The sequence below is a fragment of the Myxocyprinus asiaticus genome, chromosome 1 (genome assembly GCF_019703515.2).
Source record: "Myxocyprinus asiaticus isolate MX2 ecotype Aquarium Trade chromosome 1, UBuf_Myxa_2, whole genome shotgun sequence".
NCBI lineage: Eukaryota > Metazoa > Chordata > Actinopteri > Cypriniformes > Catostomidae > Myxocyprinus > Myxocyprinus asiaticus.
This window is the reverse complement of record NC_059344.1, coordinates 45,451,402-45,476,753: the sequence shown is the minus strand read 5'-3', so window position 1 is coordinate 45,476,753 and position 25,352 is coordinate 45,451,402. Positions and strand designations below refer to the sequence as shown.

General features: G+C 38.3%; 2 protein-coding genes across 2 annotated transcripts; one reads left to right on the top strand and one right to left on the bottom strand.

Annotated features, from left to right (window-relative positions):
• Positions 1–3,069: 3,069 nt before the first annotated feature.
• Positions 3,070–11,902, bottom strand: LOC127446164 (G1/S-specific cyclin-E1-like). Its single transcript, XM_051706872.1, has 12 exons — positions 11,742–11,902; positions 11,230–11,282; positions 10,999–11,086; positions 10,851–10,913; positions 10,268–10,431; positions 9,771–9,906; positions 9,300–9,446; positions 9,030–9,125; positions 8,765–8,899; positions 8,514–8,625; positions 6,134–6,291; positions 3,070–3,788 (listed from the first exon to the last, which is right to left on the bottom strand). Exons 2-12 carry the CDS (start codon positions 11,244–11,246, stop codon positions 3,672–3,674), a joined length of 1,233 nt encoding a protein of 410 aa, XP_051562832.1. The 5' UTR covers positions 11,247–11,282; positions 11,742–11,902; the 3' UTR covers positions 3,070–3,671.
• Positions 11,903–12,743: 841 nt separating this feature from the next.
• zgc:162297 (uncharacterized protein LOC555865 homolog) lies at positions 12,744–24,211 on the top strand. Its single transcript, XM_051706968.1, has 6 exons — positions 12,744–12,874; positions 12,961–13,043; positions 13,365–13,545; positions 14,574–14,724; positions 17,323–17,450; positions 24,011–24,211. The coding sequence occupies exons 1-6, from the start codon at positions 12,802–12,804 to the stop codon at positions 24,199–24,201; spliced, it is 807 nt and encodes a 268-aa protein (XP_051562928.1). The 5' UTR covers positions 12,744–12,801; the 3' UTR covers positions 24,202–24,211.
• Positions 24,212–25,352: the final 1,141 nt, after the last annotated feature.

Genomic DNA, 25,352 nt, shown 5'->3' with positions numbered 1-25,352 from the left:
ATACTTTTTTTTATTATTTATTTATTTGTTGTTGGTTTTTTGGGCTAGATACTTGGAATTTTAATTGAGTAAAAGTTTCACTCAGTATCCATACTTTCACTTAAGTATAATTTCTGAGTACTTTTTACACCCCTGAATTTAATATTTGCTTTCTTATGGGCAGTGAGGATTCCACGTATGTACGGTTTAAAAAATAAAAAGGCATATTCTAAAAATATCTTGAGATTTTTTGCTATATTCAGGGTTAGGGTATGCTATTGTATGTAAGACACTTGTCTGTCAGTACCATATATAACTTCTAAGCCTTTCACATTGGGCGAAAATACTTCACAGAAATATTTCACATTCAGGGACTCTCTCTCAATCAAAAAGCTTGAGCAAATGGAGTTTACATTGTGATTTTTGGTAAACGGCTGGACATGAGCTTTATTGTTTGTCTCTCCAAGTTCTCTTAAATGTTTGAAATGTGTCTGTAGAGGTTACATGATATGACCCTTTCACTTCCCGCGAAAAGCCGCCTTTGGTTAAATAGCAGGCGCGAGTTGTCGAGTTGTTCTGCGCATGACATACTGCTTCAAAACAAGAGGCGTTCACAAAGCTCTTAAACTCCACCTACTTCCGCGGGTGGCGCCATAGTGGGCGTCACTCAATAAGTCACGCGTGTAAACAAATTTACGAAGTATCGCTGCCACGTGGTTAGGCGGGAAAGCTTCGTTGACAGTTGAGTTTGACAGCTCAAAGAAGGTTTACTTCTCGTCACAGAAAAGTGCCCTTAGTTTTAGCCATTGCCTGTGGCATTTTAACTATATTTAGGGCTTTGTTGTTTAAGCTTATTACAATACAAAAATGTCTACAAAATCTTCAGATAATGGCTCAGCAACAGGAACAACAATAATTCAAAACAATATTAATTAAAACATTAATAAAATAAACAGCAACATCAACACATTGCTTATGACTGGGGTTATGCTATTGGCAAGGTTTAATAAGCATGTATTAAGCATTTTATTAAATCATTTTATTTTATTTATTATTGCATTTTTAATAAATAATTAACCAATATAAACACACACACATACTGTGAAATATATATATATATATATATATATATATATATATAATTTTTGGGGGGACCAACTATGGTAGCAGGATGCAGGTAAACTGGTTTTAGAATGACACATTATTTAAATTAAGATGAACTTTATAAAGGAAAGTCTTATGTCTTATTATTGATTAGTGATTTTACTGCAAAGTTTTAAATAAAGAGGTATATTAATAAAAAAAAAAATGGTACTGTATTAAACACATTCACTTATGACCCATTGGTTGAACTGTTTTAAGTGGAAAAAATGAGATAATGAAGATGGAATTTCTTAATTTGAATTGAAGAAAAGTTGCACATGAAAACAGACTTTCAGCACCCCGCTACCTCTAAGAACAGCACGGGGCTTTTGATTAAGATGGCCCATTAACAATCAGAGGAAAGTGCAAAGTGATATTTTGCCTAAAATGAGTCATTTAAATGAATTAGCTAAAACACAACGATTCACTCCCCGCCCCATTCTACACAGGAGATAGAACAACACAGCACAAAGTCATTAATGCATCTAGGCCGTTTATACATTTAAACCCTGACAGCACCTGGACTACTCAAACAACAATTACAAACAAGCAATTTACTCAAGGACTGGAAAAAAATTACTCATTGTAAGTTTGAATAGAAAGTTGTTCATGTGTCTGCTGCAATATTTACTGTAGTGTTATGTGCAAATAAAGCAATAAGAATAATATATGTGAACTTCTTGAGTGCTCAGAAAAAAGGTTTAAAAAAAAAAAAAATCCTCAATAATCCCACATGTAAAAATACATTCCGATATATTGTAGCAGTTTAATGCTGAGGACACTGGCTTCAAATTGCTTTAAAAAAAAAAATGATCCTACACTGCTCAAAATGTACAACAATATGGTCATCATCAAAATCTCTACTCATTGTGTCTGTGTCTCATTCTATCATACATATAACTGGAACTTGTCATAGGATATGCCATAGTAGGCCCTGGCTTAATGAATATTAGTGTCAGACAAGGAATATCCAACTCTGACTAGGTGTGACTCTTGGCAGTGGTGGCTGGGAGATCATCCAATGGGCACCTGCTGTTGCTGCCACCAGCGTCTGTGCAGAGAGAACAAAAAGGGCCACTGAGCACATAACAGCTGTTGCGCTGTTGCCTGCCTGAGGGCCCCACAGCCTCCAGGGTCTGTCTGCTAGGGGAAGCCACCTCCTCCTCAGTGTTGACCTCCAAACAGCTCTTTTAAGAGACTGAATGTTAGTCATCCTGCTGTCACATTGTTAAATACAGAAGAGTGATGTAGGACCCCATTCACGGCCAACTTCAGTAAAGATTGGAGCTTTAAACAAAAAAAGCTGCAATGAGTTGATCAGAGATCAGCAGGTTGAGAAGTTTTCATGCACCCCTCTCCAAAACTCCAGTCACATGCTTAATCTAAACACAGCATGTCAGATTCTTTACTAACCATGGTCATTATTATATCATGTCTTATTTTCGTTTCATTGTCTCAAAAATAATGCAAAGCTTTTGTACCACATTCTGGTTTGCCATCTTAACTAAATGAAAAAAGCCAAAACAGAAATTGCCTTAAGCAGATTCCTGTCACCAGGAATATGATAGCACCCAAACATTGCCAGAACAAGGCAGCAGAACGATTGTCAGTGTGCAATGTAATGAATTACCCTGGTCTCAGCAGCATCTGTTGAGAAGCGCACAGACCTCAAGTCCAGCCTTCTGATTTTGATAGACAAAGCATCACACTGACATCTAGTGGATCATGTCCTAGGTCTCTCAGTTACACACTCGTTCTCAGACGGCAAGCAGAGGGCACTGTGTATGTAAATATACAAGACAGCCATTACAGGCCCTGTTCACCATTTTGTGACATTTCATAGATCTTACACATGATGCTGCCCTTCAGTAAAATTGGCTATTTTTTACAGCAGATTCATTCTTTAGCAGTCATTTACACATCGCATTAAGAAACCAACTAGTGTGGTAAACTTTAAAAAAAACTGTCTGAGACAGTGGCTTTATTTAGACATATGATATAAATGTAGCAGCGTCTCATTTAAAATCAATCTATAAAAAGGGCAATGATCAAATTTGGTTAAAAATGCACTCAGGGACACAACCAGATAAAAATCTTAAATAAAAATCCAAGTCCTAGCTTCTGAAGCTGGTGATTTCTCTGGTCCTTTCTGGCAGGAGATTGAGTCCCCATGACAACCTGTCAGGATTTTGCTGGTCCAAATGGCAACCTGAGCCCCAGAAACCCATGCCCATATTTGTGGGGATCTGTGGTCATCTTTCCATCTGCTCCAGTCCCACCCTCTTTTAGCAGCAATCAGAGCTAGTAGCAGCTCTGAGATTTTGGCAGGTAGTCTACATTCATAAAAAAATGTTTTTAAATAAACTCTGGGCCATTAAAAAAAAATTAACAAGTCTCACATGAAAACAAACATAACAGTTTTTGTTTCGAGTCCTTCGGGAATTGATATGAATCAATGCTTGGGTTTGTCCTATAATGCCATCATTTTGTTGCGTTTCACTTGAATTCATCAGGTCAGGGCTGTGTCCTATTCCATACATGAAAGGAAGTCAGGAGACTGTGCTCTCAGGCTTCTCACTGCTGGGTGGTGGAGTGAGCACTCCAGATGGAACTGGAGACCTCTGACTGCTCTCAATGTCCACTAGCTGATAGGAGTGCACCTTTCCCTAAAAAAAAAAAAAAAAAAGTGAAAGAGACAAGAAAACTTAGTCAGGGGAAATAAAGAAAAGTAAAATGACATGGTGTTGAGATGGGAAAATATATGCAAAACTCTTTAATGTGCTTGAATGCTATATTGCATCTTAAGTGGGTTGCACACCGAACGACAAACATGCCATGTCACAGGTAGGACAAAGGCCAGGTATCGAACATCGAATGCGTTGGTGCGGTGCATAGAGGTGGAAGTCCAAAAGGTTGAATCTAAATCACCGCACAAACAAAACTTAAAGTAGAGTTAGACCGATATATCAGATTTACCAATTAATCAGTGCCCATAGTTGCTTTTTGGAACTATTGGTTTTAGTTGCAGAAAGTTTTTTAAAGTCCCCGGTGTTACACTGCTGGAGGATTCTACAGTTCTTGTAACAGCAGCAACTTGTGGGGATTTTCTGCATCTAAATCTTTCATCATTGACAATATTCACCAATCTTTTTTGTTCTCACTTAGGGCTGGGCGATATGAACAAAATATTTTGGCGTTAATTGCCTTAAAATATCGCAATATCCGATTAATCATCAACCCACCCTGACGAGGGTTGGTGAATTTTTTTGCTTTATTGATTTTGCTGTACAAATTTAATTCATTATTGAAACATGAAAAACATAAAGATATTTCTAAATTCAAACTGCACTTTAAACTAAACGAAAAAAGCAATAAAATAACGAAGTGATCAAAAAAATCTTAAGTACAGTCTCCAACGGCTCCATTTGCATTAAGAATCAGTCAACGACAACAGTTGGAAAATTACAAATAGCCTACAGATTAAGAACTAAAGACAATAATAAACGTAAAAGACAATAATAAAAATAAGTAAGCCTAATAAATTGTAGTCCCAAAATAATGCTGCCAAATGAGTGTTCTTATCGAATGTGTTTGTAGTGCGTTTTGGTAATACAGTTAATGCTGCCTAAAGAAAAAGAAAATGAAACTCAATTTTAGGTTCAAGGTGAACGCATCTTGCATTACTTTGATTTAATCATTTTTGTCTTTGTTTCTTTAATACAAAGCTATATATTAGTGAACCTGCAGAGTTGTGTTCACAATGCATGTTAACTGCGTGGAAATAAAGTGAACTAAACTCACAGCACCTCCCGAGATGATCAGAGATAATTTGCAGCATTCTCACAGATGACAATATACTTGCAAACAGTTTTCAGATGAATGAAACTGAGAAAGACTGAAAACTCTTTACATGCGCTTGTTCCACAAGACAGGCTCCCTCTGCACGCCTCTGAACAAACAGCAAATCAGACACAAGCACTGACGGCTTTTCTTAAATCTGTTCTTAAAAATATAATAAAGTGTGTTTTTCTAACGTCTTTGTGACTAACAGCATTTCTTGTAGGATGTCTCGGAGTGACACATGACAGGTCGCCAGCCTGTTGCGGGTAGATGAGCAAAATTACCCACGCATGAAATACATTTGGATGAGGAGCTTGCGAACTGGATTCAGCCTCATCGCATTTTGCGGGTGCTAGTTTCACACCCTGGCCACTGTTTAATATATTTGCCGACTTCCCAGATCCATGGTTTTGCCATTTCCCAATATTATCGATCATCATCTGTTGACAATCGGCATCTTTGCAAGACATCATCAATATCCGATTACACTGTCATATCGCCCAGCCCTATTCTCACATCAAAGCATATTTTGATTAGTTAATCAAGTGTTCTAAATTTGAAAAATCCGAGAATATGGAAACGTACCCCATCAGCAAATACATGGTGTCTCAAACTTCATATCTTGTGAATGTAATAAACGTCATTCCTCATTAAACCTCATCTGGTGAAATGTCTAAATACATACAAAACCCTTCATCTGGTGGATATAAAGGCTATAAAGAGCTTAATTTGGTAAGCACTTAAACAGCGCATTTTAAAGAAAAGTCCCTGGTGTTTTTCGGGCTTGCTACAGTTAAAAGTCCCGCTTTAAGCACCAGATCTTCATTTTGTTTTGATTATAATTGGGATCTTGGTTGAACAATAAACTGCATCTGATTTTATTTATTTTGGACTATGTCTGTGCCCGTCCAAGTAAGGAAAGATGAAGATTTTGTTTAGCATTTTATAAAGCAGCAGTGTGTGCATTCATTGAAAACAATGCTTTTGAATTTGAGAATGCTATATGTTGTCTCCATCTAATGGGTTCGGTGTGAGACCCCCTTAATGCTCAAGGTTGGTATTGATTTAAGATGATCAGATTGAAATTGCACAACAGATTTGTTCCAAATGTCTCCAGTCGAATTTAAGAAGCTTTTCAGAAAATTAACTTTCAACACAAAAATCTACTAACCAGCCATTCCAAGTAAGGCACATGAGTCTGGATATTGTGCATGTCATCTGATGCTATTCCTTTAAATGTCTTGAGGGCTGAGCTACCCGCCTCACGGATTGACATGGCGAAAGGAACCATCCATTTTACACATTCCTCCAAATCACACCATTTTAGCCCTGGAACCCCAAAACAAGAGGTTACTTACAAACATATTACACTCAAGAGCTAGCTTAAAGGGTTAGTTCACCCAAAAATGAAAATCCTCTCATGATATACTTAGCTTTAAATCATCCCAGATGTGAATGACTTTCCTTTTTTAGAAGCAGATTTCAGCTCAGTTTGTCCATACAATGCAAATAAATGGGTGCCATCAGGCTGCTGGCTGTTTGGCGGTCCAAAAGGCATAGTTAGACAGCATAAACACGACTCCAGTCAATCAATTAATGTTAATCAACTGGTTTGTGTAAAAAATAAATAGATAATTAAAATGTTACTAACCTTAAAAAAAAATTTAAAAAAAGAAAAGAAAAAAAATAGCTTCCAGGGGCCTGGGTAGATCAGCGAGTAAAGACGTCGACTACCATCCCTGGAGTCACGAGTTCGAATCCAGGGCATCCGGAGTGACTCCAGCCAGGTCTCCTAAGCAACCAAATTGGCCCGGTTGCTAGGGAGGGTAGAGTAACATGGGGTAACCTCCTCGTGGTCGCTATAATGTGTGGATCTCGCTCTCGGTGGGGCGCGTGGGGAGTTGTACGTGGATGCCACGGAGAATAGCGTGAAGCCTCCACGCGCGCTACGTCTCCATGGTAACACGCTCAACAAGCCACGTGATGAGATGCGCGGATTGACAGTCTCAGACGTGGAGGCAATTAAGATTTGCCCTCCACCAACCGGATTGAGTCACTACACCACCACAAGGACTTAGAGCGCATTGGGAATTCCAAATTGGGGAGAAGGTAGAATATCCAAAACAAAACAATAATAATAAAAAAAAAATTAATCACTTCCTGCCAGCAGTCGACGCATCAGTGACATAAGCGCAAAGGTGCGTTCACGCGAGAAGTCGGATGCGCACACTTTGAACACAACAATGGAACGAACGTCACGCAAGACAGCGCTGGGCAGAAGCAACGATTTCAAGTTTAAAAACTTTTTAATTATCGATTTGTTTCTTACACCAACCAATCGGTTTGCTACTGAAGACATTAATTGATCGACTGGAGTCTAAATATGCCTTTTAGAACGTCAAACAGCCAGCAGCCTGCATTGTATGGACAAACGGAGATGAAATCGACTCAAAATCTTCACTTCGGTTCTGGAGGAGGAAAGTCATATACATCTGGGATGGCTTAAAGGTAAGTAAATCATGAGAGAATTATCATTTTTGGGTGAATGTAGCATCTTAGAAACTGCAAGTAAGGATGGGCAAGGAGGAGGTGGGAACCGGCTGAACAGTCAACGTAAAGTTCAATCAGAAACTCAACATAAAACAAACAAAGGACACACATGCAACGCGGCCGTGTGCGACACTCTCTCTCGTACTGGCGCCTCCGGCTCCCATTTATCTCACTTTGCCACCGATTCAGTGCCGGCCATGCACCATTATGGCCTGGCCACGCTCTCCTCCTCGTCACACTCCTCCCCCACCCGATTCAGGCCAGGGAGCCACCGGTCTGACTAACTCCCACCCCATCTCTGGAGGGGAGACGCTGCCCTTCCAGATGTTCTGTCAGCCGGTGGTCCAGTCTGCCTCCTGTGAACCTGGGGGAGAGACGAGGGGAGGCATGGGGAGAGGGAAAAGGCGAGCGGAGACAGACACACACACAAACACAGAGAGACAGAGAACTTGCTCGCCGCCTCCCGGACTCGCTGTCGTCCGGTCCTCAACCACTCCTCCGCCCTCTGGTGGATGCCAGTCCGATCCTCCCCCGGCGGCCGGCAGGGACCCCTCAGTCACCAGGCAGATGGCCGCGGCTGCTCCCCTGGCGGATGGCAGTGGCGAGGACTCCGCGACAGCGCATCCCTCCTACCTCCCAGATTTCGGCACCACTGTAACAGTGTTAAGGACATGCAAGGAGGAGGTGGGAACTGTCTGAACAGTCAACGTAAAATGTTATGATATAAATGAACTTGCATAACAACATAAAACATAAACGAACAGACACACATGCAGCACGGCAACGTGTGTCTCTCTCTCGAACTGGCACTTCCAGCTCCCCTTTATCTCGCTCTCCCACTGATCAGCTGATTCAGAGCCAGCCGTGCACCATTACGGCCCGGCCGCGCCCTCCTCCTCTCACAGTGAACTAACCCTTTAAGCCTTTGTTTTGTGATTCACACCAACATGTCATTTCAATCTGACGAAATGTAACAAATACTGTTTGTGTTTCTATCATACCTGACACTTTCATTACTAATTCCAAAGAAGAGAAGTGGTAGAGTGCAGATGCTGCAAGAAGGCTGTAGGAGAACTCCAGACTTTTTACATCCAGTATACACAGATCCAAGAGCTACACAAAAGATGAAGAAAAAATTAGATTTAATGGAAATAAAAAATAAATAAATAAATAAAAGAGCATAGACAAAAACCTGAGGACTTGCAAAATAATAATACAAAAATAGATAGATAAAAAATATGTATAGCCCCACTTCTGCAATCTGTACAAATGTTGCCTGTGGGTACTGGGCCATGAGAACTTCAGTATTCTCCTTCAGATAGGCCATCTGCATGTAGATGTTGAGCCAAGCCACTGAGGTTAAAGGGCTTAAACTCCAATTTAACTCCTGATGAAAAAAGAAATCCAGTACAGATTAGTCATAACTTTATATTATATCCAGACACACTACAGGCTTAGGCAATTATCTCCAAGGAGTGAACTCAGTGAAGCTTCATGATAATATGAAGATAATTTACCTTCATGATGATAATCTCCATGTTAAGAATGTCATCCTCTGTGCAGGCTCCATCAGTGACATAAGCAAACTGGTGCACCTTGGGAGGGTAAATTTCCTTTGAAAAGATCATAGACGGTGCAATTATATTTCAGGTTTACATTATTCTCGAAGCAAGTGCCACACATTCCTATCGAAAAACAATGTTCTTAAAATGATCATTTCTTTAATATGGTATTAAATCCCTTAGCAAAGTTTAGTGAAATACTAGAGCATTTCAAAGTAAACTTACCTCCATTTTGGCAGCGATGAAGAGACAGGAGATGCCAATAAGCTGTAGTGTCATTTTAAGAACATTCTCTTGTGTGGCCATGAAACGATCAAAGTAATCCTGACCCAAGTAAAATGTTTCTCTGTGTAACTTATTCACCTCACAAACCTAAAAGACACAAGTCAAACAATGAGTCACCATTTCAAAATGTCAGCTTCTTATGAAAAAGAAATGAAAACATGCCACACTTGAAGCTAATTTTGTGCAATCTTTATCTTTCCATTCTATGAAAACTGACTTGAGTTAACCCCCAACTGTAATAAGAAAACTTGAGTAGAACTAGAAGTCACCATCCTGCAGAACTTGGGGAAATGCCTTTGTAAACAATTTGAGGTTTAGACAAGAATGAGGATGAAGAAACTTACAGCATCCCCACCCCTCTTTAATGAGATAAGATTAAAATGTGTGAATGGTTAAACAATGATAACAAACCTCCATTAGCCAATCCAGTAGAATTTCTCTCATTTTGGGTTGAAGATTTGGATGTCTCTTCATAACTTGTGTATCTCGCAGGTAAATCTTGTCCTTTCTAAGCAGGTTGTTCCACACGTCATCTTTGCTTGCCCAGCTATGGAAAATACATGAAAAAAAGTACACCATAAAAATGTGCAACTTTACATTACTGTAAGTTAGTGTATGTGAAGTTGTAAAAAAAAAAAAAGTTCATTAATATAATCTTAATCCAAAATGTTGCCTTTGCCACACACACACACACACACACACTTGGGTTCGAATCAAAGGACAAGTGTTCATCAACGTGTTTGTCGTTCTCCAGAATAACAGCTTTTGCATTTCGATCCATGCAGATCAAATGAAGATACCACAAAGTCAGTCACCAAGAATGTGTCGAAGACAGCTCTTAAGACAAGATATTCAGTTATTTGAGCTACAAGGTGGCCAAGTACAGTTTGCAGTCATACATAACTCACCAGAGGGCAGGCAGAGGGGTGGAGCGTGTGGGGGTTATGAAAAAGTCTTCTGAGGAATACTGTGTGAATCCCACGCTGCCAGCAGCAGCCGGTTCCTCAACTTCATCAGGTGTGGGGATCCGCCTGCATGGGCTTGTGTAACCTGTGTCAGGATTCCAGCAGGCCTGAGCAAGAGGACAAGAGGAGAGAAAGAGGGACACAAAAAAAAAAAAAAAAAAAAAAAGGTAAGCTCTCTAAGGGATATATACAAATACATTACCCCACCCTCTACAACTAGGCCAGGCTTCAAAGCCATTTTGAAAGGGAACTTCCATGACACAAAGACATGGCATTAACACAAACCACTCGTGGCATGACCATATAAAGAAAATCACTCTTTAGTCCAAATTCTATGTGAACTGTGTATATTTAATTTACATACAGGTATAACTGGATAATTCATATCTGTGCATTTCATCCATGAGTCTCACTATTACTATGCAGGAAAAGGCTAAACAGAGTCATATGAGGGAATTGGTTTAGCATCACTGATACAGGATGCCTGGCCAGGCCTATACACATACCAGCAAAGTTTCATCTATACCTGAGATGCACAAGGTTTCTTTCTAGTCATCTCGATGACCTCCTCATCTGGATCTTGCAAGTGCTGTGAATTCAGAAAGAAAACAATCAGACATCAGCACCTATGATGTCTTCCACATTGGGAGAATACAAAATTAAACGATTCTTACAATAGCCACGTCTGCTTTCCTCTTCCTGGGGCGCACTGAAACGACTTTAGAAGCTTCATCTTTATTGCTAATCTGTTCTGTTTGTAGCCTGCACGGAGAACGATATCGTTACATTTCCACATTGTGCTAAAACTCTGTGCAAGTCGCTAACTGGCCAGTTCAGTGCTGCAACTTTTCCCATGCACATCGATTGACAAAACTCACTTAAAAAGACACGAAAACGAAACTTACGCGTTCTTGCTTGGCATGATATCCACACGTGTGTCCCTCTTGAGTGTAGAGAGCTTAAAAGACAAAAGTGTTATTTTAGAAACATGTCCGATTTGTGGCGTTTAATCCCAACCCCCCTCACAAGAGTCTTCACAAAGCGCTTTGGGCGCGGGGAAGTGGAGTTGGATACAATGTTCAAGAGGTCAAAACTAAGCGAAAAACGCAACCTATTACTCCAAGAGCACGTTATACATGCACTATACAGTCTATATATTAAAAACAAAGCCAGTGCATGTAGATATTTCTCGTGGTTTACTAAAACTAAAAGTTTTTATTGCTCTACCCAATGGAGGCAGAAAATGGCCGAGCTGATCACTACTCATTTTATTGAACCCGCTCTCGCAACAGAAGCAAATCTCAGCAATCCAATATTCCCAAATATGCTTCCACAAACCCTTTTAAACAACCCTATAAGTTTAATGTTACTTTTACAGATCTTTAACAATGATACCAAGATTCTGCAATGCACTTACCTTAATATGATGCTCTCTGAAAATTACTTCTCCTCGGATGCAAGAGATAGGATGGTGTTACACAGGCATTATTAAGTAAAACTGATCTAATTGTGTGTATGTAGGCGGCATATGGCTGTGTTGTGTTGTGTTCCGCAGTCAGCTCGCTCTGAGCTGGCGCCAGTAATTTTGCGCCTTGTCTTAAAAACCGCCTGAAGTGGCTAAAAGGGGCCGTCATCGCGGGTCCTTTAAAATAACCGCTCCAATTTAACGAAAGCTAACCACTGCAATCAATGCCACTCCGCGATTGCCACCGGTACGGGGCGATCACGCGAAATACTCACGATATAAAGCAAACATGTAACGATCAATTAAACAAAGTTTATAAACATGACAAATTTTGCCGGCAAAAAGGAGGCGTGTGGTGTTGACGTCAAGCAGGGGCGGTACTGAGACTCCGGAAGTGCTGAGCACATGGCTAGCCGCCTCGAGAAGTAAACAATCTCAATGTTCGCGTTAAATACAAGCATTTCATTGGGCTATTTTGTCGGTGATACTTGGAATGCGATGTTTTAGTTGTGTACGTTTGACCGTTTGAGATGTCAAGTGTGGGAAACGTCGATGTAGCGCATTTAATTAGGTGCGGTTGTTGTAATGGGCCAGTTTCATTAGGGCCGTTCACACTGAAAAGGTTTTTGTGTCAGCCTACGCTCTTTTCCATTGTTTTTCGGTGTAATCATGCGCTAGACAGACGTCTGAGACTGTTACGCTGCGTCCAGCCGCGTTTTTTAGACGCTATGCCAGGTAAAAATTAACTACGTCTCATTTTTTATTTTTTTTATTTTATTTTTTTTTTTACGTGTAACGCGTAACGTGTTTGGTCTGAAATTGGGCCCTCTTTGAAGTAAGAAGTAAGTTGCTTCTGTATCCAGCAGCTTTAATAATACATTTAAGCTTGTTAATACGCCTAAATTGGACTGTCATTGTCAGAAATACACTTATGTTAGTATAACCTTTGAACAGTCACATGACCATCAAAAACACTCCCATATCTGGGATATCGTTGGTGGACGGATGAAAAATGACATTTTTAAATCTTTTCGGACGCTTAAAATCAAATGTCATTGGCATGATTCACGTCCGAGCCCTGCCAGGTATGGCATTTATTTCACTGGTGCCTTGATTAACTTTGTAAACTTAAATTGAACTGAAAGACTGAACTCATTTCTTTCTTTTGCAGGAACCCCCTTGAACAGCGCAACTATCACAGAGATCACAGAGGAGGCATGTCGAGAGGCGGAAATTTACCAGCACGCAGGACTTGTAGGTGTACAATGTAATGTAAACACGCATCGTGTCCAATTATAATCACATCGTGTTTTCTTTCACGTTGGAGGAATGATGAAGTTTATAATTTGATGATTTAGAGTTTTTTAATCGATGTCAGTACGGGTGCCTACAAGGGTCATGGCTAGCAATCTTTTTCTAAAACATGAACTAATGGAACAGTGAACGAAATGACATCAAACTAGGCTTTTTGGTCAACGTTATCATCAGGTTAAATCAAGGTTTGTTCGTTTGTTTTGTTTTCTTTTCTTGTCAATTGTGTTTCTGGCTAATTTCAGATTATACTGTCTATAACAGGATGGAGTGATCATTGAAAACATGCATGATATTCCATACACCCTTGAGGTGGGTCCAGAGGTGTGTGCCTCCATGACAGCTGTGTGTGCTGCAGTTAGAGGACTTTATCCATCTTGGCCGCTTGGTGTACAGATTCTGTCAGCTGCGAACCAATCAGCGCTGGCCGTTGCCCTGGCCTCAGGTATTCACATGACTGTACAAGCCATCAAGAGAGCCAGACTCATGTTAAAGAATGCAAATATTTGACATCAGGTGGTATTTTATAAATGGAAATTAGAAGAAAATTCCAAGGCACTTCTTCTAGTAGAAAGGTTCAAAAGCATTCATTGTTTGGCTGGTCAGATGAGGATATTAAAAATTTAAATAAAAAAAATAAAAAAAAAAATGAAGAATACAAATTAATGTTTGTATTAGAGGTCTGCATTTCCGCGGAACTCCCGCAGGACCCGACTAGATTTCTTGTGGTGCGGGATTACGGTTAGAGAATAGTCTGAAACACCGATTATGATCTCTTTTTTTTATTTTATTAATTAATGAATGCAAAAAAAAAAAAAAAAGTAATAATAGTTATATATATATATATATATATATAACGTAAAATAAATGTGCACACAGCTTGTGTATTAAATTATCCAATATTTAGAGTAGGCAGCCAGGTAGTCAACGGGGCTTTAATAGAGTGGCAGAGCAATGCGCACACTGTCATCAAAGCATGGGAAAATCGAACTAGAAAATGGTCAATTTAGTGTTAAGAAACCAACTTCAGGCGAGTCAGATTGGCGTCATTTTCACACGTCATCTGATAATAGCAATAACAGAAAAAATAATATGTTCTTTGTATACACTTGTTGTGTATTTGTATGGCTTTTGCTATAAGTGGAAAACAAATGCTGGGTTGCGGGAACGGGTGTGGTCGGGAAGAAAATCACTACGGGTGAACATGGAGTTAAACTCAGCGGGAGCGTTCGGGTGCGTGATGGAAACTTGCGGAGCGGGATGGAAAAATCAGTCCCGCGCAGACCTCTAGTTTGTATCTCCACCTTCATAGGGCTGGATTTTACATTTGGACATTAAAAATGTAAAAAAAATAAAATAAAAACAAATATTGTTTGTATCTCCACCTCCATAGGGCTGGATTTTACATTAGGACATTAAAAATGTAAAAAAAAAAATTTAAAAAAAAGATTGTTTGTATCTCTGCCTCCATAGGGCTGGATTTTATCCGTGCAGAGGGGTTTGTGTTTTCACACGTTGCAGATGAAGGCCTATTAAATGCTTGCGCTGGTGAGTTGCTGCGCTACCGCAGACGCATCGGAGCAGAGCACATTCAGATCTTTACAGACATCAAGAAGAAGCACAGGTATGACCAGATGACCTCAGGCAAACTCCTAACATCCTTCATTAAAGTTAAAATAAGGTAAAATACAAGTTAAGCTCTATTCACACACAGTATTTGTGTCATAATGTCAGTTACCACAGAAAATGGTTCTGACTAGTCCCTCAGTCAGCACTTACCGTGGAAGTATAACCACAAAACATAAATTGTTCACCCAAAAAAATGAACTCACCAACCATCATGTCATTTTAAACCAGTATGATTTTCTGTCTTGCATGGAACACAATGGAGAAATGTTGAAGAATATCTTGGCCTCTCTTTTCCATATAATGAAAGTGAATGAAGGCTAGGGCTGTTAAGCTACATAATGACAAACACATACCATAAAAGTGGTTTTAAATGACTTTCACATTTTTTAAAGCCATATGGTAGCTTTGTGTGATGAATAGAAAAACGAATATATATATATATATATATATATATATATATATTATATTTAATAATGGTCTGTTCATCACACAAAGCTTTTGTATGGCTTCAGTAGATTTGGGATTAGGGTTGTCATGATTATATGGTTTCAATATTAACTGAGATTACATTTACATTTATTCATTTGGCCAAAGCCATTTACAAAAGAGGAATAATACGTCATAAGAAATTCATCTTAAGGAGACAGTGGTACAAAAAGTGCTGCATTACAAAGTTTCACTAGCATCATAATATTAGTATCCAAGACAGATTAGAGTGCAACAAGAATAAATGTACACTGGCGGCCAAAAGTTTGGAATAATGTACAGATTTTGCTCTTATGGAAAGAAATTGGTACTTTTATTAACCAAAGGGTGAATAAAGGACATTAATAACATGAAAAATTACTATTACAATTTGAAAAAAAATTAAACTACTTCAAAGAGTTCTCATCACAAAATCCTCCACGTGCAGCAATGACAGCTTTGCAGATCCTTGGCATTCTAGCTGTCAGTTAGTAGAGTGACTCCAGCCAGGTCTCCTAAGCAACCAAATTGGCCCGGTTGCTAGGGAGGGTAGAGTCACACGGGGTAACCTCCTCGTGGTTGCTATAATGTGGTTCGCTCTTGGTTGGGCGCGTGGTGAGTTGTGCATGGATGCCGCAAAAAACAGCGTGAAGCCACCACACGCACTATGTCTCCGCAGTAACGCGCTCAACAAGGCACGTGATAAGATGTGCGGATTGACGGCCTCAGACTTGGAGGCAACTGAGATTCGTCCTCCGCCACCTGGATTGAGGCGAGTCACTACACCACCATGAGGACCTAGAATGCATTGGGGATTGGGCATTCCAAATTGGGGAGAAAAAGGGGAGGAAAAAAAACAAAAAACTGAGTGAGTGTGTCTGCTTCCCAGACAGGTGTGCATCATCTACCACTGTCGAAATGAGACTTATTAACTATGCACCTCTTCTCGCTCTCCAGCCCACTCCCGTTGTGAGCCTAGCTGAAGGACGGCCCTAAGAGGCTGGGCGATGATGACGAGAGGGAGGGGCGGGTCGTTCCGCCACACTATCTAATTAAATTTTACACATTTACAATCTACCTTAATAAAATATGAAAATGCCACTAGATAGAGGTAACACAAGACATTTAAATGAGATCTGTAAATGCTTTAGCTTTGGCAGCCATAAAATACTAAAATAAAATAAAAACTAACTAAATCAAGACTACAAAACACTGAGAAAACAAAAACTAGGCTACAATGAACATTGAAGCGAATCATTCTGCGCCCGGGATACACATAAGGGGTGTTATGTCCTATGTTGAAGCGTCTCTTTAATATATGCCTCCTATTTGTATTTTGTGTATTTATCAGTTTTACTATTGAATGGCTGTATGTAGGGTTCATATATCCCAAAGAAACATGTCCACTAACACGTTAAGCTGTGATATCATATGACTTTCTTGCCTCAGTTCTGTTGCATGATAATAAAATGTGCAAATAATTGTAAAACCGGTTTTCCGTTATTTTTTTTTTTTCTTAGACGGCAATCTAACCGTCAGACACTCACACCACGGGATCACTACTTGGAATACACCATGTTTTTAAGCAAGAATTTGTGTAAATGCCTTTACAAAAAAACAAGCTTCACATTTCTGCTTTTTAACCCTGAGGGACAAGTCAAAATTATTTTCTGTGGTAATCACAACAATGCCACAAATGCTGTCAATAGAGCTTAACTTGTATTAAACAATGAACATTCCTTTAAACCTAGAACAGAAATAAAGGCAACTTAAAGTTACCCAGAAATGATGTCTGTCATTTTGTACTTACCTTCATTATTCCACACCCGTATGACTTTCTTCTGTGAACACGAGGATAAATTATAAAGAATGTTGATGCTGATCTTTTCTCATACAATGAAAGTGATTGGAAACTGAGGCTGTCAGTCTGTAGCATTTTGCCTAACATCTACTTTTGTGTTCCACTTAAGAAAGTCATAAGGGTTTGGAACAGTATGACAGTGAGTGAATGATGACCATCCCTATCCGGTTAATTCAGTGTTGGTGGTTTATGCATTTTGAGGGCAGTGAACCTTTTTTCAGTTTCACCTCAGGTGATTGATCACTGATAATGGTGATGATGTTTCAGTGCTCATGCCCTAACTTCAGATGTGAGTATAGCTGAGACAGCCCAAGCTGCTGAGTTCTTCCTCTCTGACGGAGTCATCATCACAGGAACTGCAACTGGAGCGCAAGCTGATCCAAAAGAACTAAAGGGTGAGTCTAATAGCCCAATGTCAAAATATACTTTAATGTAACTGCTTAATATAACTTGAAACAGAATCACAGGGGTCTTCGACATACCATTATTGTCATATGTCATATTTTGCAATAGTAAACATTTTTCTTTACTACAGAATTCACTTTTTCGTTTGATGTACAGAATTAGGCCACACTGTGATTGATTCCTTAAAAAATCATATCAGAGACTTGAGCCATCTTTTCACTGCAAAGGTGGCACTGAAGCTGCATCTGAAGTGGCATTCAGATGTATTTGCACAAACTGTAAAAGGCTGCTCAGAGCTGGCACAAATGCATTTACACAACAATTGCAAGTGCATATATAATGTTATGAGATTAATGTTTCAAATATAAAATATTGAATATAGAAAGATGAAATTAATGGAAATATACAAATTTAAATAATACCAATCTATAGAAAGTCAGATTTTTTTCATCAAATGGTTTATGTTCCCAGGAGTGTTGGTTATTCATGTTTTTGAGACATTACAGTTGATTTTCTGTAAAGCTGAATAAATAATTCTTATTATGTTAAAATAAAATATAAGATTATAAATTCTGAATCTACTTACTGATTACCATTGTCCTATGTCTGCCAAACATGTTGAGTGGTCCAAACATCATCTGCACTCTGAAACTGAACTTTTTGTCAGATTTTAAGAGTGAATGCACTTAGCTGCTTAGAAAGCTTCAGGATGTACCCTTGCTCCCTATATAGTGAATGACTTAAGCGCCAGTGTGCTGTCTGTCTGCACTGGTCTCAGAACAGTTTGAAATGCACCTTATTTTCATTCTAATTCCAAATAAAGCCTCTGAAAGCAACATTTTTCAGCTTTTGGATGAATACATTGATTGTCAATGTGAAAATGCATAATAAATATATAGGAATGCATTTAATAATGTTAATTAATAAAACCGTATTGTACAGTGATAAAATATATATATATATATATATATATATATATATATATATATATATATATATATATATATATATATATATATATATATATATATATATATATATATATATATATATATATATATATATATATAACCAAATTTATATTAAAACAAAGAGAAGTGACCCACAAGTGTGTTATTCCAAACAACTAACATGTTTTTTTTTTTTTTTTTACTTTTGAGGGAATAATGTCCCAAAATCCACATATGTGGACATCATGTTTATTAGAACGCTGATGTGCGAACAATGAATTCATTTTTTAAAGTGGCATATCAAACAAAACTAGAGACGCTCCTCTTTACAACCAAACAGGTTTCAGTGAAAAACCTTAGAGGATCTTACCAGAGTCACTTTTGTTGTCTCTGCTCCCGTAGAAGTGCTTAATGGAAATCGATGCCATGCTGTTATGTCACGTAACTCTGTGAGCCAGAAGTTTAACCCTGAAATGACAGTATAGAGTGTTGTGAACAGTATTTAGTCGGTTTGATGCTGCATTTCATTTACACAAAATGAAAGCAGCATCAGAACTGCTTTTGATATTAGGGGCTGAGGTGGGTCAGAGCGGGCATAATGATACAATATGCAATCCATGTTTGAATCACTCAACTCAGAACTGCTACATTACAAACAATCCTATCTCATATGTCATCCTGACATTTATATGTAGCTCCCTAACAACTTTTAACAACTGTTTAATTACATAAAACAAAATCAAATCACACTAGCCCCACTGCTATATAGAAACCAATTGATATAAACATCATTTGTCAGGTATCATTCAGGAATCAGTTTATGGTACAGTAAATCAAAGGAATAAATAGTAACTTGCCAAAAGGTAATTTTGGACACTTGGGGGGAGTAGTCTCTTTCTTTCTTTCTTTCTTTCTTTTGTGAAGTGTTTAAATAAGATGTAGAAGGATATTCTGCTCTCTGGCTATTTTGATAGATGCTCAACAATACTTGTACAGTCACAAACACTTTCCAGGATTATCATGCAGCCAGCATGCCATCTGAGTTAACAGGACTTTAACCTTCTGTTTTCTGTGTCCCCTTGCACTCTAACATCAACATAGCCTGGTTATATGTTTGTGCATAATTCAGGAATCAATACGGTTAAAGGTATTCTTAATAAGAATTTTTCAGCAGCTGATAATTTACACACGCTTGCACTGTCCTTGTCATTATCTCTCAGTCTTAAGGCCCAGTTAGAGGTTGATATCCAATGGAGCCTATCAGTGTTGTGTAAAAGCCTTTAAACAGTTAAGTGTGCAATTTTATGGCCAACACCAGCACCAAATTGCCTGTTTTCAAAGACTGTCTAACATTTTTCATGAAACATTTAACTCTCACGGCTTTGGATCAGCCGATGTTACTGTTTCAGGCCAAATTGGATGCTTCAAACCTGTATGACTTTCTTCTGTGGAACACCAAAGGATATGTTTGGCAGAATGTTAGCCTCAGTCACCATTCATTTTCATTGCAACCTTTTTTCCTTACAATGAAAGTGAATAGTGACTGAGACTAGCGTTCTGCCGAACATCTCCTTTGGTGTTCCACAGAAGAAAGAATGTCATATGGGTTTAGAACAGCATGAATATGTGTAAATTCTGATTTTTGGATGAACAAAATGAAAACCAATTTTAAGCTTGGACAGAAGAAATTACATTTACATTGAAAAAAGTAGAGTAGTCTCCAGTGATGGAAAGAGTACTGATTTCTTTTTTTTTTTTTTTATTTTTTTTACTTAAGTACTGCTACTGAAGAAATAATTGTCTTGAGTACAAGTAGAAGTAATGAGAAATATTATGACCCAAGTAAGAGTAAATAAGTTGTTTGCTGAAAAACTACTCAAGTAATTACTTTACAAGTTACTTTATGAAAATTATATTATATAGAGTATATACACTTCCATTTTTAGAGTACAGACATTTTTGTTCTTGAAAGAAATTGATGCTTCCTTTCACCAAGGATGCATTAAATTGATCAAAAATACTGCCAAAATCATTACTTGCAAATTATTATTACGGTTTTAACTAATTGTTTTAAGTGGCATTTATTCCTTTTTTTCTTTACCCGTGATGGGGTTTTTTTGGTACTCAAGAAAACTTTCTTATAATTAGAACAATTGAAAATGGTTGCGGTACCATGCGGAAATCACAATACAGTGGGTTTTCCCCCCATTTGCTGAGGTACTGAGTTCTTACAAGTTGCTTTACACTTGCAAATAAAAAAAATAAAAATAACAAATAGGCAAAAAGAAACACATTTCTCCTGAAATTCTATTTTCTCCTAAAGTCTATTGTTTTAGAGAGATGAAGGCTATTCCATGCATTACTGTTTTGAAAAAATGAATCTCTAACCAGGATAGAGAGGGAAGTAGATGGCCCAGATGCACAACAAAAAGACAAGTAAATCACAGTCTCTAGTTTGAGAAACAGACTCCTCACAGGTCCTAAACTTGCAGCTTCTAAACGCCAAAGACCTGCATTGCTGCAAGAGGATTCTTGGACAAACAGAACATTTTAAGAATACATTTATTTAAATAGAAATAGCCATTTGTAACATACTAAATGTCTCTAAATCGTCTCTAAACTACATAATGTGCATTGTGACTGAAACACATCCCTATTTCAGGTTTATTCTCATTACCGTATGTCCAAGTATTTTGGCTATAAGTTAACATACTGTACAACACTAATATAATGCAATATCATAGAGGAGGAAATTTGTCCTCTATGATATTGCAGCAATTATCCAGATATGGAATGAGATTATTAAAGGTGCAATATGTAACATTTTTCATGTAATATTCGCCTTTTTTTCCTTTTTTTTTTTTTGCCAATGTGTGAACGGCTTGTAACGCAACTTAAAAAATGAGCCCTTCCCGGACTTCCTAGGTTGCCTATAAAGCCTGTAGACTGATTTTCATGCGAAGGGAGCGGGTCGCTTTTGCCGGGAAAATCCAAAGGATGTGACATTTACGCGCGCTCCCGAGAGCCTTGCCTCACTGCTTCTCTTCCGCTATTCAACAGCAACAACAGTCTGCAACACTAGGTAATGTTATCTTAGAGATGGAATCCAGCAAACGTCCGGCTCCCAGCACAACACCGACTCCTACACAAACTCTGAGTAAGCCAAAAAAAAAAAAAAACATTTATCTACTGAATCCCGTCTGGCTTAGCGGAAACGTGATCGTGGTCGAGCGAAAACTAGAGTGAACATTGGCAGGGTATTTGATTCCTGGAGTGACCTACGTTCGGTTTTGGGGATCAAAACCGACCCTGAATTATTATAAAACAATAGCGCATCGATATATGAAAATGACAGTTATGATGGAATCATATCAATGCTGAATTGTCAACATATAATGTACAGTTTATTTTATAAACAGCTACTGTCATCATCCACCAAATTTGGGGCAGTGGTGGCTCAGCGGTTAAGGCTCTGGGTTGCTGATCAGAAGGTCAGGGGTTCAAGCCCCAGCACTGCCAAGATGCCACTGCTGGGTCCTTAAGCAAGGCCCTTGACCCTATCTCTTCCAGGGTCGCCGTATCACCCTGCACTCTGACCCCAGCTTAGCTGGGATATGTGAAAAAAAAAGAATTTCACTGTATATGTGCAAATGTATAACGTGATAAATAAATACAATTATTATAATTATTAATTATTACAATTATTAATTATTATTAAATTTAGCTAACAGCTATTGATAAAGCTGGCTAGCTAGCTAACGCCGACATTGACTGCATTTATACGATAGCCTATGTATCATGCAAAGAAAAGTGATTACTTCAAACTACAGTCTCGCATAGACCTATATCCACACTTTGTTTTAGCCCTGTTCCAGCACTGGAGAGTCAAATATAATATACAGTCTCAAAGTTTGTAGTAAAACAATCATAACTGTGTAATTTTATTTATGCTACCTCATCTGTCAGCATGATGTCGGTGAATCACGTTCAGCCTCTTTGTACGTTATGTCATTGTTTTGGTCGATGCTCGCTCGCATTCCTATGGAGTGTGAGCCTGAGCACGAGCAACAGGTAGCTGGCTGCAGTTCACTTAACAGCCACAGGTGTCATTAATAACAAGGGTTTCTGAATCTTACATATTGCACCTTTAACAAACTGTAATCAACTCTTACATGCCAACTGAATAAAATAATTGAATTGAATAAAAAAATTGTTAGAAGCGGATAGCCCGTCTGTGCACGCAAGGGTGCGAGGAACCGGACGGTGGGGAAAAAATAAATTTTCAGTGAAAAGTCAAAAGAAGATCGCAATGTATGTAATTGTAACTATATCAGATATTATTCATAAGACACGGGAACTCATTGCGTGGGCATTGTTTTGCATCCATGTTTTGAATTTCGGGAATATTTTTGTTTAATTTCTGTGGCATTTTTGCACCGAGTGCCTGTTAATTTCCGGCACTATTGGCATTGTATCTTTCTAAAGTATTTAAAAGTTTGTTTTAGACATATAGTAGCAAGTAAACAAGATATCCCCACATATATGTCAAACTACATTGTGTTAATGTTTGAAACAGTTAAAACATTGCCTACCTTAAAAACAAGTGAAGTTTGATCAGTGGTTAAACGTGTTCAGACAGTTCCCTCGTATCTGAATGAACGGCTCCTTTCCAGAATAAAATTAAATATGCATAAAATCACAGTATTACAGTTCTTGTATAGTGACAGGGCAGAAAGTCTTGAAGAAGCTAGAGAAGAGAGGACACTGGCGGCAGTTTATGCAAGCTGCTGTGCTCATGATGCTACATCCTGTGGGCTTCCGTCGTGCTGCACACACTGTTTAGTTTATAAACAGATTTAGTGTGTATAACTTTCTTTTTCCCAAAAATTCAGAAATATTATGTATTTTTTTGTACTTTGTAATTGTGGTGAAAAATAACTGTATCCAATTTGAATACTTCATTTTTAATCAACTCAAGTAAAAGTAATATTATTTATGTATACTTAAAGTAGAAAAATGTGAAAATTTTACTCAATTACTGTAACAAGAATAATTGCCATTAGTTACTTTCCACCTCTGGTAGTCTCCATGAGGAAGAAAGTATGTTGTGCATTCTCTTGGCCCTAGTGGTTGCCCCATGTGAACAGATGGCCTGCTTCATGCCCTGCCTCAGAACCAATGGCTTTGTATGGGCTAATATAGACACCAGCACTGCCAGCTATTTTAAATCCCACTTCCAGATGGCTGGTGATCATGGAAGGTCGTAAACATAGGCATGAAAACCAGGCCCAGCCTAGTCTGCCACTGCCCTGCTGCCTATTTTGGATTTCTGCCTCTTGCCTTCCTTAGTTCTGATCCAATGGTCTGGGGAAGCTGTCAGATGGAGGATGAGGTGCATTCTGCCAGAATCCTCATTACAATGAAGGAACAACATGTTTTTGTATTTTTATGCATGCATCAAGTAGAAAGAAACATAAATGTCCTCATACCCATGTTTGCTGTCTGTTTCTGTCTGAACACACACTTAATGATTTATGTATATATGTAAAGAAGCAAATTGCTACCTTGTGTGCAAATTATCACTGCTTTCTGTTTATCAGAGGTCACCCAGTCTATAAGAATCCCTGTTCTCATCGGTTCTGGTGTCACTCACAGCAATGTGGAACACTACCTTGAAGCAGGTGCCATGATCATTGGCTCCCACTTTAAGAAAGGAGGCTACTGGGCAAATGGTGTGGATGCAGAGAGAGTGAAAATGCTCATGGAGAAGATGCACAAACTTCGGGAGTGACTAGAGATAAAGAATTTAAGACATAGTACTGTATATTACACTAGTGTTGTGCCATGACAGCATATTAGTACTAATATATATATATATATATATATATATATACATTTTTTTTGTTTTTTTTGTTTTTGTTAGTTCATATAGTATAAAAAATAAAGACAGCAATGTGAGGATAAATTACTTTCACTTTTTTAATAGATTTTAACAAATATATTCTTAAAGATAGAAAATAAAACAACACCAAAAAAAGGCATTATTTATATACATACAAAGTAACACAAATAAGTGTAACAATATGAATCAAGGCATTCATAATCATATTTTGTAGCTTTGGCAGTAAATCACAGATTCCAACATTAAGAATCCATTTCACCTTAATTTTTTTATGTAAAAATTACATTGCCTAGCACAATACCAATACAAAATATAATTGTAAGATTCAACACTAAATTATTTTTGTTAGCATTGTTTTTATTATTTTTTTTTATTTTTTTATTTAAACATTATTAATGTACCAGTTACAGCTAAACTAAAGCAGAAGCACACAAACAGTATTACATTGTTTCATTTTAAAATAAAAGGACTACTAATCCATGTGACTTTGCCTATACTTTACGGTCATGTTTTGTATCATACTGTATTTTTCCAGCACACAGTTTTCAGCTATTTCAGTGTCAGACTGACAGTGAGACTTCCTTTTGAGGTTAAATAGCACCACACTGCATTTAACTAAACTTTGAACAGTAACAGTCTCACAGGGGAATGGTTTCATGGCATAATATGTAAAACATACCCCGTTAAAAAAAGAATTCATATAGCAAAAGCCTGTATGGTCAGTGGTTTCAGATGTAAATATATTGTTTACCGAAAAAAAAAAAAAAAAGACTAAAGCTCAGTAGTTGTACATGCGCTGTGTGGGCTGTTTGAAGTACCCATAGTGTCGATCAGAAGGCGAAAAGCGTGTTTTTGTAAGGTTTTGCCTGTTGAGGTTGCCATGGGTCAGCTTCCTGTGCTCATTATAGACTCTAGCATGCTGCATTGAGAGCAGAATGGTGCTGCAGGGCAAGGGGCTGCCCCATGCAGCTAACCACCAAGAAACATGACGTCTGATTGGCCTAAACGAGATGACTGACGAATCACAAGCCAACATGGGC

Bases quoted from the DNA above. Each gene is read 5' to 3' on its own strand.
- LOC127446164 (XM_051706872.1), bottom strand. The intron at 9,907-10,267 runs GTGAGTTATGTA...TATTTTCCATAG, and splicing joins ACCCCTCTGCCTGCCCTCTG to CTGGGCAAGCAAAGATGACG. The intron at 8,900-9,029 runs GTAAATTATCTT...TTTTTTCATCAG, and splicing joins TGGAGATTATCATCATGAAG to GAGTTAAATTGGAGTTTAAG.
- zgc:162297 (XM_051706968.1), top strand. From the start codon at position 12,802: ATGACATTTTTAAATCTTTTCGGACGCTTAAAATCAAATGTCATTGGC. The intron at 12,875-12,960 runs GTATGGCATTTA...TTTCTTTTGCAG, and splicing joins TCACGTCCGAGCCCTGCCAG to GAACCCCCTTGAACAGCGCA. The intron at 14,725-17,322 runs GTATGACCAGAT...ATGATGTTTCAG, and splicing joins GACATCAAGAAGAAGCACAG to TGCTCATGCCCTAACTTCAG.